The sequence below is a fragment of the Mixophyes fleayi genome, chromosome 1 (assembly GCF_038048845.1).
Source record: "Mixophyes fleayi isolate aMixFle1 chromosome 1, aMixFle1.hap1, whole genome shotgun sequence".
In the NCBI taxonomy this organism is placed as follows: Eukaryota; Metazoa; Chordata; class Amphibia; order Anura; family Limnodynastidae; genus Mixophyes; species Mixophyes fleayi.
The window spans coordinates 212006762-212032982 of record NC_134402.1 but is presented as its reverse complement, the minus strand read 5'-3'; the positions used below and the strand labels follow the sequence as shown (position 1 = coordinate 212032982).

The following is a 26221-nucleotide window of genomic DNA, read 5'->3' as shown; positions in this document are numbered from 1 at the left end:
GCAATCAGACCCACAAACTTATGAAGAGCTTGCCACAGTGGTAGAAAGGTTTTGTGCGCTACAGCAAATGACTAAAGAACCTGCATTCGTGCCAAAGCCGCTGCCACGCCAAAAGCCAGGTTTGACAATCCTTGCTACAGGGCCCAAAGCTGTCTAATCTGAAGTGTTTCGAATGTGGTGAGCCAGGCCACTTTAAGGCAGAGTGTCCTAAACTACAGGAACCCATGGACTGTTCCGTAGCACATATTGGGCCTGCTTTTCCAAGCTGTTTTACCATGAGTCCCACACCAGGAAGTCCTTGTTTGTTCCGGGTGACTGTGCTAATCAACCAAAACCTTGTTGCTGGCCTTAGTTGACTCGGGGAGTGAGCTCTCATTGGTTTCCAGCTCTGCCTTACCCGAAACCATAACTTCTCGGTTGCCCAAGGTGAAGGTTCTTTGCGTACATGGCACGACAGAGGAGTATAAAAGAACAATACTACCAGTCACACTCAAAGACAAAACCGTTATGGTGGTAGCTGCCATAGCACCTAAACTCCCATATCCACTCATTTTGGGGCGAGACTTCCCACTGTTTAATGAGGTCCTCGGTGAGCGGATCCGGCCGGACATGCCGGCAACTGATGCAACGGTCGGGAGCCCGATCTTAAAGGAACCGCCTAAGAATCCACAGCATCTGGACATCGATCTTTGGGAACCGCCAAACCGGAATGCCATCCTAGGAGTCACAGCAGGAGGTCCACAAAAGCATCCACCTGCGGGGGAAACAGAGACCAACGCTGGGGAAGCTGGCTGGTCTTGAGAGAGCTGGTCTATGTCTAGCTAGCGTTTAGGGTCTCCAAGAATTGCTGTGAAATCTGTACGGTGTCAATACATTTACCATCCTGACAATAAAACTACATAAAAAGGAAGAAGTTGTTTGCGTGTGCTTCAGCAGTAGCGGACTCTTTCCACAATATATTTTACATATTTGTAATTTTGGTAGATATATGAAGTTTTTAGAATATTATGTACAACCTTTCTTTTCAGTTCCCCCAAACCTTTCCCCTTCAACATTTTTGATTTATTCTCTCACACTAATAAAAAGATCTCTTTCCCTGTCAAGTCTATCCCTGATGATGCATAGGTCGAGGTATCTCACTTGATCAGAGTATGGAAATATCATTATCATGTGTATTTTCAGTTTCATTTGCCTACCAATTCAATTCTTCACCATTTGACTCGCATATATTTAATAAGAAGAGAATTAGGGAAACAGTATTACAGATAATTGTAGATGTGATACTGACCCCTTGTAAAATAGAATGCTGTTTTGGTCAAACAGTGCTGATATCTCATCAACCCGTACGTGCTATCATACTTCTTGCATTTATTGGTTATGTACTTCACTTATGTCTAATGCTTAAAATCTTGCATTTATGCTTCTTAAATGTCCTGCATTTTGCCTTTGCTTGTTTAGTATTTAGGTTGTCTGTCCTCTACATCTTTCTACTAACCAAAATTCCCAAATGTACAATGCTGCAGAATTTTGAGAGACCATATAATATGACATAATATTGTCCATTAGGCTCTCAGGGCCACCACGGAAGGGAGTGAGAAAGGGACCTGGGACTCCCTCCAGATGAATCTTGTTGGGAAGTGAGAGAAGGAGTTGCCACTAGTTCCCCAAATTCAATCCAAACTGCTGATAGAATTCTTTCATATAAGGTTGGACTTTTAGTGCATTGTCCTTTTTGAAACTATCTTTCTGAACAATCAATTCCCATGGAGCTTTCTCCTCTCTCAAAAAGACTTAACAATTGATCTTCCATATGTTTGCAACAGTTTAAACTCTAATTGCTAAAACCTGAAAAAGCTCTGACCCTCCTTTTACTAGAGCTCTTAAAAAATCTTATGGAGAGTATAACATATTAAGCAGCACAAATTTGTTTACATATAGGCAACCTGATACATGAGAGAAAGTCACAACCACCCATCCTCATTTAGGACACCCTCCCCACTTCAGCAAGACTACTTGGGGCCGTCTTCTTACATACCTGTTCTCTCCCCTTTTCCCTTCTCTCCCCATTTTCCATTTTACCCATGGTTGTAAAGAGATTCAATCAGAGGGGGTAAGAGATCTCTTGTTAAAAGATTACAGGCGATGTGTTATATATACTGCAATTTTGCTGTATACTTGTAGTTTTAGATTTATACTTAATACGTTTACAAATGGCTTCATATTTCACATTTATAATAAAGAAGTTGACATCAGAAGTAAAACATTACAAAACCAATATATTTTATTAACTAAAAATAAATATGTGCATAATAACTCCAATACATATGTTTTGTTTGAAAATAGTGTATTTTATGCATAGATAAATATTACAAGCAGAAAGAAGCAGTAAGGATCCTTGATGTTTAACATGTATATGTACCTCACTGGCTCTGTGGTAATTTTATTTCCAGGGGCATCAACAGTTACATGTTCCTGCTAACTCAATGCTTCACTATTTGTCTCACAAACATGTTTCTGCTGTATTTTCTGGCTTCATTTCAACAGCTGCCACCAAGGCTTTTGCCATCTAGTTTTAAGCTTTCCAAATGTCCTCTCAACTACCTGCCTGCATTGTGGTGCAGACCTGGTAATTTTGGAAGGTTTAAGACTCTTGGATAAGTCTTAATAAGACATGGGAGAATTGAGTAAGCAGGATAATAACAGGTGTGACACTACCCCCCTTTATTACTACCCATGCTCTTGGCTGAAAAATCACAGTGGTACATTTTATTTTAAAAAAGGGGAGCTTTGCATAATAGAAACCCTGCATACAGACGTGACAACACTTTTCAAATAGACAACTGCTTGAAGCACCAAAGATATTTTTTTACACTAGTATATGTTTTCCCTCTACTGATCAAGCCCTAGCTATCAGAAATTGCACCAAATCCAGCTATGCTTTCGAACTGCACGACACAGGTAAAGTTGTACCTTGTTTACGGTGGCTTTTGACAAAATTAGCCATGGCGTTTGTGTGTGGTGGGGAATATTTATTGTAATCTGCACTGGGGCAAGGATTAAGAATTTTCTGTAAAGCGTTTTGAAAAATGTAGACGTTATATAAATGTTAATAATAAGTAAATAAAATAAAAGTTCTGCAATCTTTCTTCACTAGACTGAACACTGCACTTACCCCTATGGCAGATGGTTTGCAACACGCCAATGTCCCACAGCATAGGAGCAAGTATTTCAATATCTTTTCTAAAGTAAACATGCCTAAACTGGCTAACCTTTTCTCATAACTTAAGGACTCCATACCCTTTATCAATTTAGTCGCCCTTCTCTGAACCCTTTCTAGTTCCAAATGATCTTTTTTATAGAGTGGTGCCCAGAACTGTACTGCATATTCAAGATGAGGTCTTACTAACGATTTATACAGTGGCAAAATTACACTGTCTTCCCTTGCATCTATGCCCCTTTATATGCATGCCAATACTTTATTTGCCCTTGCAGCTGCTGCTTGATATTGAGCACTATTGCTAAGTCTACTGTCTACGAGCACTCCCAAATCCTTTTCCATTATTCTCCTAATTACATTTAATTTATAGATTGTGTTCTTGTTTTGATCCCTAAATGCATAACCTGACAGTTATCTATGTTAAACCTCATATTCCATTTGGCCGCAAAATCCTCCAGTTTATTCAAGTCCCTCTGTAGAAAGCTACATCTTGCTCTGATTTTATTACTTTATAGAGTTTAGTGTCAACTGCAAAAAATATCATCATCATCAATTTATATAGCGCAATTTATATATCAGTCCCTACCCCATTGGAGCTTACAGTCTAAATTCCCTAATATAGACACACACTCACACACAGACAGACAGAGAGGGAGACAGACAGACAGAGAGGGAGAGACTAGGGTCAATTTTGATAGCAGCCAATTAACCTACCAGTATGTTTTTGGAGTGTGGGAGGTAACCGGAGCACCTGGAGGAAACCAACGCAAACACAGGGAGAACATACAAACTCCACACAGATAAGGCCATGGTCGGGAATCGAACTCATGACCCCAGTGCTGTGAAGCAGAAGTGCTAACCACTAGGCCACTGTGCTGCCTAAAAAGAGAAACTTTACTCTATAAACCATCACCAAGGTCATTAATATATTAAAAAGAAGTGGCCCCAGCACGGAACATTGAGGTACACCACTTAAAATTTTTGACCAATTAGAAAATGTTCCATTTATCACAACTCTGTTCCCTATTCTCTAACCAGTTTTTGATCCAAGTACAAATGTTGATTCCTAGACCCAGTTCCCTTATTTTGTAAACCAACCTCTTGTGTGGCACTGTATCAAAGACTTTTGCAAAATCTAATGTTTATTTTTATGCATGCGATATGGCCTGTCAATGAATTTAGTCCCTCAAAGTTTTTTAAATCCACATTCATTTAATTTATTAAATGTGCATTTGCAGAGGTTCTAAACATAAGACATATAAAGTGAGAACATACAGATCTATAGACAAACCATGGCTGAAATTAGATGGATTTGACAAAAAGTTATTAATCAATTACCCAATAACTTTCAAGATTTTTAATTCAGAACAGCAATATAGGCTCATAACTAGAACATTGAGATGAATGTGAAGTCTGAATAGGGCCATGTGGAGGCATCCCGACTCCCATTTATAATAACATTAACTTGTTTTGAGCTTTAACATATGTGACCAGCAAAACATTGTTCTCTCTCTTTTGGTTAAGGGGAAAAGAACAGGTGCCTGATTCATTAAGGATCTTAACTTCAGAAACTTCTTATTTCAGTCTCTTGGACAAAACCACGTTACAATGCAAGGGGTGCAAATTAGTATTCTGTTTTGCACTTAAGTTAAATACTGCCTGTTTTTTCATGTAGCACACAATTCAATTGTAACATAGTTTTGTCCAGGAGACTGAAATAAGAAGTTGCTGAAGTTAAGATCCTTAATGAATTAGGCCCAGGTGTCACGTTGTGAGTGTGTGGTGAATAACAGTTGTTGTGTGCAGAGGGATTAAAGATAACTGGACAGACAAATAATAGTGTAAAATATGTCATTTTGATCTGTTAAAATGTAAATTTGTCATCTAAATTACAAACATACTTTTACGATGGATATCAATTTAAAGAGAAATTAACTCACATGATCATATTGTTTAAAGCATAGCATGCTTATATCTGACATATGCAATATGATTTATATACAAGAAAACTTCCAATTTAACTCTAGGAAGGACATCATCAGCATTTATCATTTGAATACCTATGAGGCTGCTAGCTAGTGAGAATTCTTCTAAGTGAAATTCTTACAAGTGTATTAACTAGTACAGTTAGAGTTATACAAGTGATGAACAAGAGGAGAACAGACGGGGAACCTTTTACCTGCAAACACTGCTACATGAGAACAATATTCAACATTCTGCCAGAGCTCTGATTTCCTCTGATAAATGTATCAATATGCGGGTTCTTCAACACCCGCGTGTTCAGCCTCTTCCGCGATTAAATTTCAAGCGGCGCTGCATTGTAAAGGGTTAACTTCCCTTTACAATGCAGCGCCGCTTGAAATTTAATCACGGAAGAGGCTGAACACGCGGGTGTTGAAGAACCCGCATATTGCTACATTTACCCACTGGTCTGTTAACTGCCTGGAGTCTCCCTGCTGAACTGTTTCTCACACTTATTCAGGCTTGCTGCAAAATTATCACTTGGTGATTCCTCTTATGCTGCTAGGATTCCCACTTTATTCCACAATGTTGCTCCACTTAGCTTGAACTTTAAACTGGCTCCCTCTTGTCCTGTGGACTTGTATAACCAGCTCAGTGCACCTTGTATTATGCCTTATGTTATACTATTGCCTTCCAATCATGCCTGATGTCACTGTTTCATCTGTTTTTTCTAAACACACCCATCTGGTATCTCTGCTGTCATTTCTGCTTCTTATTCCCTGACTCATACTTTACATCTCTTCTTCCTCTTTTCTCTTTTTCTACCTTTGCATTCTTTCATTTTACTCACCTCTTGTGCTCTCACCATTTCCTCACTCCACTTAAAAGCTCTTACCATTCTTGATTTCTGAATTCTTTCTACTGTCTATTCCACACCTTCTCTAACTTTATCATGATTTACTCCTCTCTCACTTCTGTCCTCTCCCTTTATCCCCCTGCTTCCCATGTCTAACCTTTCCATATTCTCCCTCCTCCTCACTCCCCCCCTCACTTCGCACCCCCCTCCCTATTTCACTCCTCTCTTCTCTTCTGTGCCTCTGGGCCCCTGATCCAACATGCTGCCCCCTCTTCTATCTTTTCCTCTCTCCTCCCTTTCCCCACTCACACCCTTTCCCTCTTGTCCCCTTCGCTGCTCTTCTCTCAGCGTCAGTCTGCTCATACCTACCACCTCCCTCTCTTTCCCCCCAGCTAATCTTCTCCCTCACGTCACTCCTACCTTCTGCCTCTCCCATTTATAAACCCCCTTATCTGCCCCATCTCCACTCCCTCTTGCTCCCCTGCCCCTTGTCTCCTGTCTGCTGACAAATCCCCTCTTATTTCTGCGTCTCGTCCAATTCCAACCCTCTCTTCCTGTCATTCCCCTCACTCCTTATCATACTCATCCTTGCAGACGAGCAACCCCAACAATCTTATCCACATCTCTCCTCTTCTCTCTCTTCCACTATCCTGTGGTCTCTGGAATGCCAGATCAGTCTGTAACAAATTGACCTCTATCCATGATCTCTTTATCTCTAGATCCTTCAACCTGCTTGCCATCACTGAAATCTGGATATCCCCTGAGGACACTACCTCTCCAGCTGCTCTCTCTTTCGGGGGCTTGTCCTTCTCCCACACACCCAGACCTGGGGAACGGCAAGGTGGTGGCGTCGGCATACTTCTCTACTCCTGCTGTTCTTTTTCGGGTTCTTCCCCCTGAACCCTCCCTCTCTTTTTCCTCCTTTGAGGTACACTCTATCCGCCTATTCCACCCAATCCACCTCCGTGTTGCTGTTATTTACCATCCTCCTGGTCCGGTCTCCCAATTTCTTGATCACTTTGCCACCTGGCTCCCTCCCTCATCTTGGGGGACTTTAATATCCCTATAGACAATCCCTTAGACCCTGCTGCCTCCAAACTTCTCTCCCTCTCCTTCTCCCTTGGTCTCTCTCAATGGATCGCAGTGGCCACTCCCTAGATCTAGTTTTTTCACACCTCGGTACCGTCTCTGACCTCATTAATTCACCTTTTCCTCTCTCGGACCACCATCTCCTCTCTTTTAGCATCTCTCCACCCCTCTTATCGTCCCCGTCCCCCAAGGTTACTCTCACCAGGCGTAGTCTTGACACAGTTGATCCTACCAGTTTCTTCTCCTCCCTGGGCTCGCTCCTCTCCCCCATCACCACTCTTTCTTGCCCCGATAAGGCTGTCATCCTTTTACAATCGCACTCTTACCGTCAAGCTTTGTCGGTCTCCGCCACAACCGTGGCACACTAAACTTACCCGCTATCTTCAAAAATGCTCCCGCAGTGCGGAACAGCTATGAAGAAAATCACGCACTCATGCGGACTTCCTCCACTTCAAGTTAATGCTTGCCTCTTGCAGTTCGGCCGTATCCCTCTCTAAACAATCTTTCTTTAAAGCTCTCATTTCTTCCCAATGCTCCAACCCCCGTCGGCTTTTAGCCTCCTTCAACTTCCTCCTCTCCCCTCCCCCACCACGCTCTCTGCTGTCGACTTTGCTACCCACTTCACCTCCAAGACTGAGTCTATACATCATGACATCTCCCAGCAGTCCATTCTTACCCCACCCTCTCCCGCCTCCATGCCCATTCTGTCCCCCTTCTCACCCTCCTCTGCTGCTGCTATCTACTTGCTTCCCTCCTGCTAGCACACCCTCCTTCTCTTCCTTCACTCCGGTATCTGCAGATGAAGTCCATACCCTTCTCTTTTCCTCTCCCCCCTCCACTTGCACACAGGACCCAATCCCCTCCCATCTCCTCCGCTCCCTCTCCATGCCTGCTCCCACCTTGCACACCTCCTCAACCTCTCCCTCTCCTCTGGAATCTTCCCCTCCTCTTTTAAACATGCTCTTTTCTCCCCCATACTCAAGAAACCGTCCCTTGATCCCGCCTCTCTCTCTAATTACCGCCCTATTTCGCTTCTTCCTTTTGCCTCCAAACTCCTTGAACGGGTTGTCTACAACCGTCTCACCTCCTTTCCTCTCACTCACTACTTGACCCGCTCCAATCTAGTTTTTGCCCCCTCCACTCCACTGAAACTGCCCTCACTAAGGTCACTAATGACCTTCTCCTCGCTAAATTCAATAGACACTACTCCCTTCTTAACCTCTCTGCTGCCTTCGATACCGTTGACCACGCACTCATTTTGCAAACTCTCAAATCTATAGGCCTATTGTAACACTGTCCCCTCCTGGTTTTCCTCTTACCTCACCAACCGCTCCTTCTCAGTCTCTACTCATGATTCTACATCACTCCCTCTTCCCCTACCTGTTGGCGTTACTCAAGGCTCCGTTCTTGGCCCCCTGCTTTTCTCCCTCTACACCTCCTCCCTTGGTGTCCTCATCCGCTCCTTTGGCCTCCAGTACCACCTCTATGCTGATAATACCCAAATTTATCTTTCATCCCCTGGCCTCTACCCTTCTCTTCTGTCTCGTGTCTCCTCCTGTCTCTCGGCCATCTCATCTTGGATGTCCCAACGCTTCCTTAAACTCAATATTTCCAAGACCGAGCTTATAGTCTCCCCCCCTGCCAGGACTCTCCCACCCCCCCCTCTCTATTTCTGTTAATAACACTACCCTAGTTTCTGTCCCCCAAGTCCGATGCCTTGGGGTCATCCTTGATTCCTCCCTCTCATTTAAGCCTCACATTCTGTCCATCTTAAAATCCTGCTACTTCCACCTTCGGGATATATCTAAGATACATCCCTTTCTCACCACGAAAGCCACAAAAACCCTTGTTCACTCGCTTGTTATCTCTCGCCTTGACTACTGTAACCTTCTTCTCTCTGGCCTACCTGATTCTCGCCTTGATCCTCTTAAGTCTATCCTCAATGCTGCTGCCCGCCTCATTTTTCTCTCCCGCCGCTCTGTGTCTGTAGTCTCCCTCCAACAGTCACTACATTGGCTCCCCATACCCTACAGAATTAAAATTTAAATTCCTCACCCTTACCTTTAAAGCTCTTAGTCAATCTTCCCCTCCCTACATATCCAATCTCATCTCTACCTACACTCCTACCCGTCCCCTCCGCTCTGCCTGTGACCGCCGCCTCACTACTTCACTGATCCCCTCCTCTCACTCTCCTCTTCAGGACTTTGCCCGGGCTGCTCCCCTGCTGTGAAACAATCTTCCATGTTCCATCAGGTAAGCATCTACTCTCAAAGGCTTCAAGCGTGCCCTTAAGACTCATTTCTTTATTCAAGTCCTCCTCCTAACTTCCTTGTCCTGGCTCTCTCCCCCAGTTAGTACCACCCTTTTTGTGTCTCCCCCTTCCCTTTAAGTTGTAAGCTCTCATGAGCAGGGCCCTCTTCCCTTGTGTGCTCCTTCTACTGTTCCTTCACCCTCTGTACCTCTTGACCTGCTTCGCAAGCCCTGTTTTCTTAAGCTTTGTCCTTCTTCTCGCTGATTTCTACCATCCCTTTCACTATCTGTCAAATATAATCTGATTTGCTTTACCCTGTCACCTGTGTTTGTATATATTTTGTATCATGTTGTGTCTTGGTTCTGTTTTCTGTATATGTAATGTACGGCGCTGCGGACCCTTTGTGGCGCCTTATAAGTCAGAGATAATAATAATAATAATAATAATAATAATAATAATAATAATAATAATAAAATAAACTGTTTCTAAGACCAGGAAGACTGTCAGTAATATTAGCTATCAGATATGATTTTTACCTCTCAGGACAGTGAGTTTGGCACTGACTGTAGATTCAGCATGGATGTTCTGAGCCACACATTCATACACATTTTCATCTCGTGGAGTTCGCAGAGGTTGAATACGTAGCACTGCACCAGCACCCTCATCAAATTCTATAGTCTGGGGGAAAAGAAATAAATAAAACTTTCGGAAAGACAATAAGGTTGCAAAAAATGTGGAATGAGAGACTAAATGATTTGTTCAACCCACACATGAACACATTATCAGGCAGTAAACAGTTTAGACATAACATAAAAATCTAATTACATTTTAAAATTACAAACTTTTCTACATGACCTTTAAAAAGTATTTTACTTTAATATGCAGAAAGTTCAAAACCGAAAAAATACTGATATTGTACACACTTTCCAACTCCATCGTTCTCCATCATGCGGGTTGTATAGTTTGATTGTTTTGAATATGTTTGTCTAGAATTTGGATATGGATCAATGAAAAAACATACTCTGTTCTCCCCATTATGTGAAGGAGAGAGATCCATTGGAAGCCATTTCCCACAAGAAAAAATAAAAATAAAAAAAATGTAAACTACATTATTTTTATATTTATGGTTGCCAAACACATAATTGATACATCTTGCACCACATTAACCATTGAAATGTGGGAAGTGATGAATTTATTGCCATTAAACATTCCAGAGTAAGTCTAGCTGTCAATTCAATTAATTTACTAGTGCCACACAAACTTTTAGCAGAAAGACAGCAGAACAAAGAAGTTCTTTCTATTGGTGGTAAACATGCTACTTGAAATGTTCTACATATTATCTAAGCAGTTTTCAGCAACTATTTGAACCGCTTGTATAATAGGTGCAGAAAAGTTGATAGACTTCACTACAATAATGCACTTTAAAAGAGCAGTTTTGCAGCTAACCCTAAAGGAAACATGCAGCTTTTTTAACAGCTGATATAGCAAGTTATTTGCATGTAATCTGTTAAATAGTATGTGACAGGATGGACCGCCTATGCACCCTGTCTATTGTTGCTGGGAACCGGCTGTGCCTACCTTGCCACTGTTCCCTTTCGGTATCCCAAATGCGCCCACTAATAGCAATAGGAGGGGCTTACAAGTGCTGCCACCACTGGACTCCTTACCAGCATCCAGAACCGGGTTTCTTCTGGGAAACCGACGCTGCTAGTGTAACCCGTTACTGGACAGGTACCCCGACCTCTTACTATGGATTAGGGTTGCTGTGGATGGATCGCCCTGGCCTATCACACTGGCCAGAACTGCTGGATAGTGGGCAGGGCAGTGGTACTGGAAGCTAGGTCCAAATCTCAGGACAGTCGGGAACGGATTAGAGTTGGGTCTAATCTGTAGGTCACAGGAATCAGCATAGAGAAGTTTCCAAGCAGGTCTTTGAAGCAAGTGATGTTTATTTGCTCTTACAACCCCCCTGTCCACGAGCTGCCAGGGAGAGAGGGGCTTAGCCCACTCTCCTCCCCTGGTGCCTCTCTGTCTGGGGAGAAAGATTTATCTTTTAAAACTCCAGCCTAAACTGACTTCCAGGGACTGGGCGCTGGTGTCTGGCTCTGCTCCCTGGCTAAAAATAGTACCAGGGGAGAGCAACCAGATCCCGGGGCAGCAAGTCCCTGCCCTGTCGCTAGTTGAAGCTCTTTGAGCTCCAACTAGGAATTTAGCTTCCTGGGACCCCCAGAAGGCGCTGCACCTCCTGGACCTATTTGATTTCAGGAGGCTGGTTGTTAAGTCACTCTGGCAGCCACTGAAGCTGGCTGCCGGAGGGTGAAGGGGGTCCAGGGCTGCCTCTGCAGCCCCAGCATAAGGTAAGTGCCTTTTCATTTATTTTACACATCCCTACATATACATTCTGCATTTAAATACACATTTATACCTAATATACATATAGTTACACTCCCGGCACCTAGCACTGGGAGTTAACCCCTTTAGTGCTGCACGTCGGTTAACTACCGGCGCTGCTGCACCGACACACTAAACATTTTACATATATTTTTATTTAAAATATCCTTTTATACTCCACGGCACCACTTCCGTTTCAAGATGGCTGCCACATGACCCAGCCACAGATATTAATAAACAATAGCCCATAGTAATGATGGTTTGGAGATCAGAAGCTTGTTTGATTATAGAAAGAATAAATGGAAATTGTGTGTGAACTGAATAAAGGGGTGGTAATCAGACAGAATAGCCAAGGGAAATTAAGAAGGCAGTTAGGGAACTTGAAATGCTTGCTTAAAGTTGTAAGAGTTCAGAGAAGACGTGAAAGTTTGGAAAGTCTTGTTGTATGATGTTGGATTACACACAGTGGGTGCAGCCTGAAAAATGTTTTTTTAAGTAGTGAGTGTGGATGAGTGCTGCAGATCTTGGACAGAGGTTTTGTGATTGGAGATATTTTGAGACGAGCTTGAAGAGAACTACAATTTTGTTCATGGCTTTCATGGCAATTTTGTTCATGTTAGAAAAAGTATTTTAAATTGGATTCATATGCAACCAATGTTGTGACTGGCAGAGTGGGTTAGCAGTAGAAAAACATTTTGTAATGGAAATTGGTCTAGGTGCAGAATTCATAATAGATTTTAGGGGTGGAAATCTTGTATTGGGAAAGCCAGACAGAAGGGAATTGCAATGCTAATGCAGGAGATTATTAGTGCAAAATGTAAAGTTTTTGCAGTGTCTTGTGTGAGATATGTGACTATTTTGGAAAGGTTGATGTATGGAATGTGATATGGCTATAGATTGGATGTGAGGAATAAAGGACAGGTGTGAGTAATAAATACTTGATTTAGGACAGTGGTGGCTAAACTGTGTCTATTGAGCTGCAAGCGGCTCTTCAAACTTTAAAAAGATGGCTCCCAGCCAGGAACATGACCTTATCATGCTTCTCCGGGCACCATCAAGGGCAGATTGCACCCAAGTGAACTGACTACTTAGTCATGTGACCTATGCACAATTCATGGAGGTCACATTGTCACATACAAACTGTGACTGAATCACTTATAAATAACTTACGGTATAAATTTATTTAAAAGGAAATAGTGCAGGGCGCTTATTTATATAATTGCACATGTACTTATTTTTGATATTGTGCGTATTTTGGTCCCCCGAGACCAGGGTAAGAAATTTGTTTATGTTTCAACTGTGCTAAAGAAAATGCATTATTTTTGATGTATATACCTGCTACAATAAGCCTTTGTTGAGGAAGTCTATTGTGTATTATGGTAGGGAAATGGCTTGTATGGGGTTTTGTACCCTTTTTTGGGAATGTGTATTTTGCGACTGTCTGAATAAAGGACCCATGTTAATATTATGTTAATTAGACCTTTTGATGTGCGAGGTTCTAGCACCTGGGGCAAAGGAAGGTTTAATTAGACTGCTGTTAGATTTCCTGCGTCTAAAGATGAGATGCAGGAAATCAGAGCAAAGTTTTATGATATCACGGATAAGTGTGTTAGCTTAGCATTGCATGTAAATCCATGTGTGCTGTGAGGAAACGGGGTACTACTGGACTGAGAACTATGTAATCATCACCCGTTTCTCACGGTTTATTGTACTTTTTAATCCTTGGCCCAGTCTAAGTATATACACCAGAGCATTGGTGTATTATGTGTATTATTATTTCATGTTATTAGACACATTTTGCCCATACTATTACCTGTGATATTGTATGTAGTATAAATAGAAACAATATTGCCATACTGTGTGAAAATATCAGAACAACAGCAGTCATTTTGCTTGTGGTAGCTAATGTAATTACCATTTGTCTCAAATGTGTATTGTATGGGGTGCAGCTGAGATGAGGTTTGTTATCAGAACAATGTCTGAGTTAACTAGCTGGCAGCCCATGTTAATTAGCTAGGTCAACAGATAACCTGAGAGGTAATGAGGTTAGAACTTCTACTCATATGCAATGTGCCTCCACAGTAATATATTGGTTGAAATAGCATGGGGAAATGTATCAATATGTGTCAATATAAATGTAATTGTATCAAAAGGTATCACAGACTTATATTGTGTAACCCTGCTGATATCATGTGTCAAAAGTCTTATTGTTCCATGTAAGCGTGCAGTGTCATTCCTTGATGTACTATTGTAACCCCATGTGTAGTGTATCCAGCCAAAACAGCTAATTGAGTCAAGCCATTCTATTGTCTAATCAAGGTAACAGGGACAGTATGTCTAGCAGCTAAATTGTTGACTGGGAGGCCCCTTCTGTAAAGGGGAGGTTGGAGACATTTGACCCTATTTCCTGGGTACAGAGAAAATAATATAGGGCGAGGAGAATGCCAGGGGGGATGGTAGTTTGGAGGATCCTGGTGTAGAAGACATCAGTGAAAAGGACTCTGGGCCAGGAACTGTGGTGCCGCTGGAGGGAACCCTACCAGGACAGGGTTGGTGTGAGCTAGTAACCCAGGCTAGGAGACACCATAACTGTTTTGCTAAACGGTAGTGGTAATATTGCGGGAGGATAAGACCCTGAAAGGGACAGAGATTATGACTTTGGAGTGCTGACTGCAGGAGGCTGCTGGAGGATACGTGCTACCATTTACCCTGTAACTTGTGAACGTCTTGCGGTGTTGTGCTGTCGTAATAAAGTCTTATTTTGGATATATCTTGGTCTACCCGAGTGAGTTGAATCCCACAGAGGGTAACTTCCATCCCAGCTAAGGGTGGTATCCTCACATGTGCGTAAACACATTGCATCCTGATATTAAAAATAGCTCAGACCTCAGGGGGCTGGGCTGTGTCCAAACTGTATAAAAAAAAGCACTGCTTTGTATTGAAAATTGTTCTTCCTGTTTCATCTGATCTGCTCACTGGTACCTTCAACCAGGGTGAGCAAATAAACATCACTTGCTTAAAAGACCTGCTTAGAAACTTCTCTATCCCTGTGACCTAAAGATTAGACCCAACTCTAATCCGTTCCAGGCTGTCTCTGAGATTTGGACACAGCTTTATGGTATCTCCGCTCTGCCCGCTACCCAGCAGCTCTGGCCAGTGTAATAGGCCAGGGGGGATCCATCCACAGCAACCCTGATCCATAGGAAGAGGTCAGGGGTACCAGCCCAGGTACAACAGTAACAGGGTACACTAGCAGTGACAGTTACCCAGAAGAAACCCAGTACTGGATGCCGGTAAGGAGTCGAGTGGTGGCAGCATTTGTAAGCCCCTCCTACTGCGGTTAGTGGGCGCATTTGGGATAACGAAAGCGAATGGTGGCAAAGTAAGCCCACCCAGTTCCCAGCAAGATTTCTGCTGGCAAGCGGTGGGATAACCCCAGGCGGCTTTTCATGCACCAGTCAGGAGAGGAATAACTGCAGCCAGGAGAACGCACAGGATGTCTAAATACAATAAAATTTCTAAGACTGACCTTGAAATACTGTGCCAAGCAAAGAAGTTAGAAATTCCTTAATCAGCGACAAGGAGCAAAATGAAAAAGGCGCTGAGAGCCTGGGATGCGCAGTATAGGTCAGCAGTTGAGGAAGCTGACTGCGACAGTGACCAGGAGGAGACATTAATTCCAAACCTAGAGGTACCTGCAGTAACATCCCAGAACACAGCACCTGTTTCCAGCAACAATCCCCTCCTACAGAGTGAACCAGTGATGCCAGTTCAACAGCGTGATGAGGGTAACATTTCTGTATTAATGCAGCAGTTGGGGTCCCAGGGAGACAAAACACCAGAGGCAGAGTGGTTGCTTATCACCAAGTTGTGGGGCAATGCAGCGGCCAGTGAACAGTCATCTGCTGCGCTCAGATTGGGCTCTCTTCACTTAACCAAATTTGATGACACTGTTTGAGATATTGATGTACATTTGTAGGTGTTTGAAATGTCACAATTAAGCGCTATGTTATTACCCCGGAGACCTACTGGCAGAATGTTCGGTACATGGCTAAAAGCACCCATATCAGCCATGATGAATTTGTTAACCAGTTGCAGCAATTGGCGAGAAGATGGATTAATGGATCTGACGTAAATTCCTGGGAGGAATTTGTGAACTTAATTTGCAGAAAGTAATTTCACCGCCGGTGCGCTCCGAATGTCAAGGAGAGGGTATTGGACAGTAGCCAGCAACCCTGGAAAAAGCGGCCCAGTTGGCTTGGAATAATGTTAATTTAAAGCAGCAATGTCGGGTTAAGTGCTTAAACCCTTAACCTTGCCATCTTTAATTAACATTATTTCAAATTGCTATGACATCACAGCGTAGTGCCGACCACCTCTTCATTCGTAATCAGCTGCGGTCAGCATGCAGGGGCCATCGGAGTCTATTTATATTTAATTTGGCTTTTACCACATTCGATTTTTATTTGTAGGTCTCCTCCCTGTCGAAATTGTGGTAATCGTTAAAACGATTACCACCGGAGTGTTTGAGGTAGAGCAGAAGGTTCTTGTTCTGATGCCCACGCGTCAGAACAAGCTCCTGCCTGGGCTGGACCGTACACGGTCTCAAAATGCCTGAGTGACATCACTTATGTGGTGTCATTTGATAGTGATGGTAGGCATCAGCGGACCAACCACGCAAATATGTTGAAGTCATAGCACGAGCGTGTGGAGTCGGTAGCATCGGTTTGCTGCTTACTGACTGAGGAACCAGGAAGTGACCCACTACCTGACCTCCTTGCGGATGCCAGAAGTGGAGGTGGTGTAGAGGAATTGAGCTGGTATGAGTAGTTGAGTACCCGCAAGAGGCAGCTTGAGGCAGTGCTGTGGCCCTTTGAGACTCAGTTCAGTAAGAAGCCCTGTCGGACTTCCTTGGTGATGCACCATTTGGACACTGGTGAGCATAGGCCAGTGTCACTCACCGGAGTGTGAGTGCCTCCACTCTGGTACGTGGTTCTCCATCTTTCCCGCTCACACCTGTGTGGAACCGCGGCCGTCCGCCATCCTGTCGCACTGGGCATGCGCAGGTCCCTTTAACAACTACACCTGACCACTAATGTGATTGATGGATCAATCACCCCTCCCTACTTAAGGCACCTGCAGCCTTAGGTAGTGGCCTGATCTTGAAGTCTCACTCCCAGTGAACTTCTATAGGTGTGTGCAGTTCCAAACTGCTTCCAGCTCTACTCCTGTGTGCAGTTTCCAAACGGATTCTAGCTCTACTCCTGTGTGCAGTTTCCAAGCTGCTTCCAGCTCTACTCAGCGGCGGTTCCCACACCGCTACAACGCTTCACTTCTCAGCTGATTCCGGATCTACACAACTGGGTATGCTCTACTGACTATTGACTATTGCTCGCATACCAGTTGTATCCTTTGTTGTTTGCTGCACAGGGTACAAGTACCCATATAGACTGTGTTACTGCATTGCTTCATTTAGGACAAGCTTTCACTCAAGCTACGATATCTCCTCACGCTACTACTTAGCGTTATTGTGCATATCTGCTGTGACCAGCTTCTCCTCCCTGCAAGGCATCTACTCCATACAGACTATTCATTGTGCCTTCCATCTCTGCCTCACAAGACATTGCTCTACTCACGCTGTTTCCATACAGCCACAGTTTGCCTTTCAACTTCACTCTCCTGCACCTGGACAAGTCCTCATTCCTTCTCACAGCAGTGGTACAACTTGCTGCACGCAGACCACTGACTTCCCTGCTACCTACCCGCGCCTGGACAAGTCCTCCTATCACAGCGGTGGTACAACTTGCTATACGCAGACCACTGACTCTCCTATTACCTACCTACACCTGGACCAGACTCCTCACCATAGCGGTGGTACAACTTGCTGAACGCAGACCACAGACTACCCTGCTACCTACCTGCACCAGTACTATTCTTCCCATCACTACAGTGGTACAACTTGCTGTACGCAGACCACTGACTCCTCCTCTACCTACCATCACCTATCCACGTCCCCTCCTCGTGTCTACATTATCTTCAGCCTCCAGTTTACTGCTCCAAGTCGCTGACTTTCCTCTAACCATAGCTGCAAGTCGCTGACTTCCTCAGACTATCTCTACTCTCCTGCTGTTGTGTCGCTCCAATCATTCACCTGCCTGCTTTGAGGTGCGTGCCATAACACCGCCTCTCTTGCAGAGTTCCATCTGGTGAAACTTGGGTAAGCAACTCCTAGTGCCCGTGACAGCCAGTTAGGCAACCCGCTTATTGGGTCTCACCAAGGATAATATATACAAGGAGGTACAGAAAATGATTGAGCTAGGGGTGATCCAGTAATTGCATAGTCCATGGGCATCCTGCGTTGCATTGGTTCCCAAGAAAGACAAGACAAAGAGGTTTTGCCAAGACTACCACCGTTTGAACGAGGTGACCGTGTCTGATGCCTATCCCCTGCCCCGAATTGACGCTCTGTTAGACAAGTTAGCTGGAGCAAAGTATATTTCCACCTTTCATTTTAGCAAGGGGTATTGGCAGATACCGCTGACCTCTGAGGCTCAGGAACGGTCGGCATTCATCACCCCATTTCGTCTGTTCAAGTTTAAGTCCATGCCATTTGGGATGAAGATTACGCCAGCCACCTTCCAGCGTGTGGTTAATTAACTGCTGGAAGGGTGTAAAGGATTTGCTCAAGCGTACTTGGATGACATTGCCATTTTCAGTAAATCCGGAGAGGATCATCTGAAACATGTAGGGCAAGTGTTGGGAGAAAATTCAGTGGGCAGGCCTGATCATTAGAGCAGACAAGGGTCAAATGGGGATGTCAAGGGTGCAGTACCTGGGTCATCTTGTGGGGGGAGGTAGGGTTAAGTCAAAACCAGCTAAGGTAGAGGCAATCAAAGACTGGCCTCGGCCCACAACCCAAAGACATGTACTGGCCTTCTTAGGGACCTCAGGGTACTAGAGACGTTTCGTCCCAGACTTTAGCACTGTAGTGAAACCCCTGACAGATCTCACTAAGAAGAAACTCCCCGAAGTAGTTGCCTGGATACACGCTTGTGAGCTGGCATTTCAGTCATTAAAGGAAGCCCTGGTTCATGCTCCAGTATTGTTGGCACCCGATTATAAGGACTTTATTGTGCAAACTGACGCGTCACAGTATGGACTGGGAGCAGTACTTAGCCAGGTGGGGCCAGATGGGCAGGAGCACCACGTGGCCTATTTGAGCAGCAAACTGCTAAAACTGGAGGTGTGGTATGCCAGAAGGAAAGTTTGACCATTGTTTGGGCAGTAAAAAAAGTTCAACCTTATTTGTATGGATGACATTTTACTGTGGCAGCTGATTATAATCCTTTAAAATGGCTGCAACACACCTCAGGGAAAAATGGTAGATTATTGCGCTGGAGCCTTGCACTTCAAACTTCTGACTTTCACAAGCAAAAAAAAGGCTCACAGCAATGCGGATGGACTGTCTCGGCAGGAAGAGTCTGATCCCCCGGGGCACCCCCGGAAACCCTAAGAGACTGCGGGACCAGAAGCCAAATCGTGGGAACATGGCACGCTGGTTGGCCGCATGGACAAGGGGGGGAGAAGTGGGAATGGTTCACATGTAAATAACTTAATCAAAGGAAATAGCACAGGGCGCTTCTTTATTTAATTGCAAATGTACTTATATTTCTTACTGTGGGTATGTTGGTAAGAAAGATATCTTTATTTCTGAGACTAGGGAGAGGAAATTCATTTATTTTATCTTTGCTAGAGGAAATGCATGATTTCTGGAGGTATATATCTGATACAATAGGCCTTTGTGGAGAAAGTCTTTTGTGTATTGTGATGTGGGGAAATGACTTGTTTGGGGATGGTAGGGGGCAGTGCGGAGTTGCCGCATTCTGCACTTGCTCAGAGACACTGGACCAGTTCACTCATGAACTGTGTCCCTTGATCGGTTAGGATCTCACTAGGGAACCCTACTGTGACTGGATCACTATTAAATAACTTTGGGTAAAAATTAATTTAAAAGCGAATAGCGCAGGCCACTTATTTATGTAATTGCATTTGCACTTATTCATGTTTAGTGTAAGATAGGAAGTCGTTATTTCTGCGACCAGGGAAGAAATTTGTCTCTGTTTAACCTTGCTAAAGGATATGCCTTATTTCTGATGCATATATCTGATACAACAGGCCTTTGTGGATGGAGGTCTTGTGTGTATTGGGATGTATTTAGTATGAAGGTGTCTTTGTTTAAGATTTGTAAGGTTGCTTGTGGAAACCTGCAATTAGGACATGCGCAAGGAAGTCTGATAGCAGAAAGTGCTAACGAAGTTTTGTGATGAAGTGTCATGCCTGCTCTGGCCAAAGACCTCATCAGGGGGTCGTTACTGTGTGGCCTTTGCTAGAGTGAATTTCATAGCTAAGTGTAAATTTTGTTAGCCTTGAAATGTATGTAAATTCATGTTTGTGTCAATAGAGTATATCCTGTTTCTAAAAATAGACTATTTCTGAACTGTATAAAAGAGGAGCTCTGTGAGCATGTTAGTATTCTTCTAAATTGTCATCTGACCGTATCACACTGGGACCTTCCACCAGTGTGTGTGAGCAATAAACCATCTTGCTTCAAAGACCTGCTTGGAATCATCTTCAATATTGCCGTTTTCCTGTGATCTACAGATTAGACCCTAAAATCTAGTCCATTCTCCGGCTGTCTCTGCGGTTTGGACCCAAGCTATTCCAGTGCAAACGCTCTGTGCTACCCAGCAGCCCTGATTAGTGTGATAGGCCAGGGGGGGATCCATTCTCAGCAACCTGGATCCATAGTAAGAGGTCTGGAGTTTACCAGTCAGGTACACCAGCAAAGAGACACACTAGCAGCGTCAGATACGCAGAAGAAACCCGGTTCTGGGTGCCGGCATAGGAGCCCAGTGGTGGCAGCTCGTGTAAGCCCCTCCTACTGCAGAAAGAGGGCGCTTTTTGGATAACGAAAGTGAACGGTGGCAAAGTAAGCCCAGCCGGTTCCCAGCAACAACAGACAGGGTGGCATAGGCAGTCCATCCTGTCACACCTACTCTGCCAAATACTCCTAGCAACGCGTCCGTTACCTTTTCCGCAGTTATGGAGGACAGAGCTACAGCCTCTGGATACCGAGTAGCGTAGTCGAAGACGACAACTATGTATCTCTTCCCCGATTTACTGGGCAGAGGCAGGGGACCAACTATGTCCACAGCCACTTGCTGAAAAGGTTTCCCAACTATTGGCAAGGACCTGAGGGGAGCACGAGCTATCCCCAAGTCACTGATACACATCACAGGACTTACACTGGACTGGCAGAAAAAGTTCTGTTTCAGGCGCTTCAGTGTTTGGTATCTTCCCTGGTGTCCCACCATAGGGATTTCGAGTGCAACTGACATCAGTTGCGCGCATAAACCCTGTGGTACCACCAGTTTAACTTGTCCCTGGATTGGTTTAACCCCATCTACCTTCGTAGCTACACGGTACAACAACCCTTTACGCCAGGTCACACTCCAAACCTCTATCGCTGGAAGGCTGCTGCCAGCCTGGCGCCTCATGCTTTCCAGTGAGGAATCAGAGAGCTGAGCTGCCCTGAACTCTTCCCTGCAGCCCTCCATATCGTCTAAGTCAGGATACGCTACAGGGGGGTCTATGTTGGGTTGACTAGGGTCAGGCAACGCGAGGTCACTGTGTTCAGCTATACTTACCGCTGTAGCTGGCAAACTGCTAGGCAAAGAAACATCACCGGGCAACCCCACAAGATCAGGTTGGCAAGAGACAACATTCACTCTGTTGCTAGGGGACGTAGTCTTTCCAGAGGCAAAAGGCTGGCTGTTTCCTGAAGAAATAGCAGCTGTGGTCTTTTCCTCTGGGCTGGGCTGTGCAGGTGTAAATCCTGAAGACTCTAGTCGGGCAGCTTGGCTCCGGGTAATAGAATCGAGAAATGTGCTCACAATTCCCATCAGTTGGGAGGCCATCCATAATGGCAACATCTCGCAACTCTCAGCCTTCTCCCCAGTCCAGATAAACCCTTGCTACAGACACTTCCTTATCCAGTCCATCTGCCACAGTAACTTTGGCAGTATGACCCTGCAAAACTGCAGCAGGATCAATAAGATGGGGGCTCACTACAGTTATGGATCCCTCTGAGTATCTCAGTCCTTCTCCCTGCAGGGGTCACACTTGGACCGGCTGCAGGTTCCTCCACATATTTTGGGGGGTCTTTTGGACACACAGGTGACACTCTCCGCTGAGTCACCTTCAGACACGCCACACTCCATTGGGCTGGCAGGGGTGGAAACAGTCTCTAGTGGCTCACCTTCGCTAGTTAAGCAAGTCAGCCGGGCCCCGGAACTTGGATTAGGGGCACGAGTCCAGGGTGCTGGGCCTGTGGGACAGTCCATCCTTAAATGAACGGTTTTCCCGCAGTTGTAGCACTTTTCCAGCCTGGGCTCTGATGATCTCTGAAAACTCCCAGGGACAGGACGGGGCAATGTCTGGTGAATGGTACCTGAAGAGTTAGGGACTTGCTTTTGGGGGTGAGTAGAAGAGGGGTGTGCCCCTGATTGTACAGTCTTTTGGGGTTGGCTGTTAACCTGGCGCTTCTGTCAGTGTAGCCACATACTTATCCGCCAACTGGGCCACTTTTCCCAGGGTTGCTGGGCTACCGTCCAATACTGACTCCACCACATCCGGGGCGCACCGGCGGTGAAACTGCTCTCCGTAAATTAAGTCCACTAATTCTTCCCAGGACTTTGTGTCAGATCCATTTATCCATTTTACTGCCAACTGTCGCAACTGGTTGGCAAATGCCTCATGGCTGAAATGGGTGCTTTTAGCCAAGTCCCGAAACTTCTGCTGGTAGGTCTCCGGGGTAATAACATAGCGCTTAAGAGGGCCCGTTTTAACACACCATAGTCCGCACAGTCCTCTGGGGCCACTCTGCGCGACCTTGTAGCGTGGGAACCAGATCCGGTACCCACTCCTGTTTGTGCAAGTCATGGAGGCTACAAGACATTTCGAACACATGCAAATGTCCATCAATGTCTCCAAAATTATCATCAAATTTGGTAAAGTGGAGAGAGCCACAGAAAGACTGTTCACGGACTGCTGCAGTAGGTGGTGCCCACAGATTGCCCCACAACTTAAGAAACTGCTCCGCCTTAGTTGCAGTGTCTCCCAGGCACCCCAGCTCCTGCATTAGTACAGAAAAGTTACCCACATTACGCTGTTGAACTCAGGGGCTCTGCTCTGAGGTCTGGCTCTCTCTCTCCTGGCTGCAAATAGTACAAGAGAGGGAAAGACCAGGTCCCGGGACAGCAGCCCCTGCCTGTCACTAGCTGAAGCTCTTTTAGCTCCAGCTAGCGACTGAGCATCCTCGGACCCCCAGGTGGCGCTGCAGTTCCCGGACTCACTGGATTCCAGGAGGCTGGTTGCCAAGCCCCTCTGGTAGCTACTGAAGCTGGCTGCCGGAGGGTGAAGGGGATCCAGGCAGCCCCAGCACAAGGTAAGTATTTTCTTTTAATTTTACAAATATATATATTTCAATAGACATTTAAAATACACATATTTACATTTACTACACATAGTTACACTCCCGGCGCCTACCGCCCGGAAGTTAACCCATTAAGCAGTGCGCGCCGGTTCTTTACCAGCGCTGCAGTGCCTACACATCCATTTCACTTTCAATAAATTTAAATTATACTTTTATAGGCGTCAGGAGTTAACCCCCTCGTTGCTGCAGCGCTGGTTGCTATCCAGCCAGCGCTGCAGCGCACACATAAACATACATTTTTATTTTAATAGAAAAACATTTTCATTAATAACATTTTCATGTGGCGCCTAGCGCCGGTGATTTAACCCCTCTGGCGCCGGGTATTAACCCTCCTGGCTCCGGAGTCCATTTCAAGATGGCCGCAACCCCCCCAAATGGTGGTTGGCACAGATCGGGAAAAAAATCTGTGTGGGATCTTCCTCATTTTCATGCAACCGGCAGTAGGCAAACTAACCAGCATGGTTGGCACTATACTAGGGAGACACGCGGCAATATGGGTCCCCCTGCCATAATGACAAACCAAGCCCTAGCTGTTCAGCACTGGGCTGGATTCCCTAGGGAGTGGGGTCTGCAAAAAAAAAACGAGCGGGCCCCAACTCTAGGAATAAGCAGCCCAGCACTAGGGCTCCTCCTACACCCCTGGGTGGCAGGTGTAGGGTAATAAAGGTGATAGTATGAGAAAAAAATAGATAGACACCATTTTTGTTTGTGGAACTACAACTACAGCCAGGCCAGGCTGCCCTAAACAGTCTGGACATGCTGATGCTTGTGGAAGCACCAGCATACCTATGGTAGCCAGGTCATGCTGGCATTTGGAGAACCACAAGTGCCAACATGCCCTGACACCCATGCCTTGTTGCGACCTGTAGTTCCACAACTACACCCTCGTAAAAAGCATAACATTTTTAATTAAAATGAAAAATGAAAATAGACACACAAAACACCCTCTTTAATACCACGTCTAAAAATAATAAAACCCCATATACTCACCAATCTAATGTCTCTTTGTCAGCAGCTTTTAATCCAAAATGGCTGCAAACCCATGTCCACAAATATTTGGAATTCCAAAAGTCTATGCTTGAAAATACTCTTCTGTTCTTCAGGTCACATGGACCCCCATATTCATAATTTCAATAGTCTTGAAGCCTTTTTTCTTTGTGTCAGAAGGACCCCCCCATTTGTAATTGCAGCCGGAATTAATACAAGAAACCCATTGCAAATTAAATAAACAGTCGCAAGCTCTATTTATAGACTAAGGGGAACCCACGATGTCATGGGAAACCCCTTAGTCCATAAATAGAGCTTGCGGCTCTGTTTATTTAATTTGCAATGGGTTGCTTATATTAGATACAAACAAACAAAGTAATCGACATAAAGCATGTCCCGACTGGAATTACAAATGGGGGGTACTTCTGACCCAAAGAAAGAAGACTTCAAGCCTATTGTAATTGCAAATATGGGGGTCTATGTGATCTGTAGAACAGGAGAGATCAGATTGGTGAGTATATCGGGTTTTATTATTTTTAGATGTGGTATTAAAGAGGGTATTTTGTGTTTCTATTGTTTTCATTTTTATTAAAATGTTGTGGTTTTTACGAGGGTGTAGTGGCTTATTTAACATTTTTGTTTGTGGAACTACAGGTCGCAGCAAGGCATGGGTGTCAGGCCATGTTGGCACTTGTGGTTCTCCAAATGCCAGCATGACCTGCTACCATGGGTATGTTGGACTGTTTAGGGCAGCCCGGCTTGGTTGGGAGTTGTAGTTCCACAAACAAAAATGGTGTGTTTATTTTTTCTCTCGTATTATTACCGTTATCCTACACCCACCGCCCAGGGATGTAGAAAGAAACTGTGGCTGGATCACTTTAAATAAACTGATGAAATGAATTATTTATGAGGAAATAGTGCAGGGCACTTATTTATATAATTTCAGATGTACTGGATTTGTTGTATCGTGCATTTTTTTTATGAGGAATATGTATGATGCAATAAGTATTTGTTTGAGGAGTCTGTTGTATAGCTTTGAGAGGAAGTCCTCATTAAGGCTAATTAAGTCTATTCATGTGAGTAACCAACATGTCCTTTTTAGTCCAAATGCACCACAGCAGGTAGCTACTGTTGTTCCTGAGTTGCCTTTTGTCCAGAATGTTAGAACCTGTCTGAACATTGTAAACAGCATATGATGTAGGATATCACAGATAAGTATACATTTTGTTAAGTATAAATTGCATTTAAATCCATGTTTGGGGAAACATATTGCAACCGGATACTAAAAATAAAACTCAGACTTCCTGGGACCAGCAAATAGCTCAGGGGGCTGGCTTACCCCCTGTGACAGGATGGACCACCTATGCCACCCTGTCTGTTGTTGCTGGGAACCGGCTGGGCTTACTTTGCCACCGTTCCCTTTCATTATCCCAAATACGCTCTCTAACCGCAGTAGGAGGGGCTTACAAATGTTGCCACCACTGGACTCCTTACTGGTATCCAGTACCGGGTTTCTTCCTGGTAACCGACGCTGCTAGTGTACCCCGTTACTGGTGTACCTGGGCTGGTACCCCTGACCTCTTCCTATGGATCAGGGTTGCTGTAGATGGATCCCCCCCGCAGCACGTCACACTGGCTAGAGCTGCTGGGTAGTGGGTAGAGCGATGATACCGGAAAGCTGGGTCCAAACCTCAAACAGTCGGGGACGAATTAGAGTTGGGTCTAATCTGTAGGTCACAGGGATAGAGAAGTTTCCAAGCATGTCTTTGAAGCAAGTGATGTTTATTTGCTCACACTGGTTGAAAGGTACCAGTGAGCAGGTCAGATAAAACAAGAAGAACGATTTTCAATACAAAACAGTGCATTTTACAGGTTTGAACACAGCCTCACTGAATAACCCAGCCCCCTTGATGT

At 44.7% G+C, this 26221-nt stretch overlaps 1 protein-coding gene across 1 annotated transcript in view; it reads right to left on the bottom strand.

The window, feature by feature from the left end:
* Positions 1–26221, bottom strand: part of LOC142149471 (receptor-type tyrosine-protein phosphatase S-like) — a 418525-nt gene that overhangs the window by 329634 nt on the left and 62670 nt on the right. Inside the window, 1 exon segment of the mRNA XM_075204866.1 lies at positions 9912–10053. Within this exon segment, the coding sequence (XP_075060967.1) occupies positions 9912–10053 (142 nt within the window).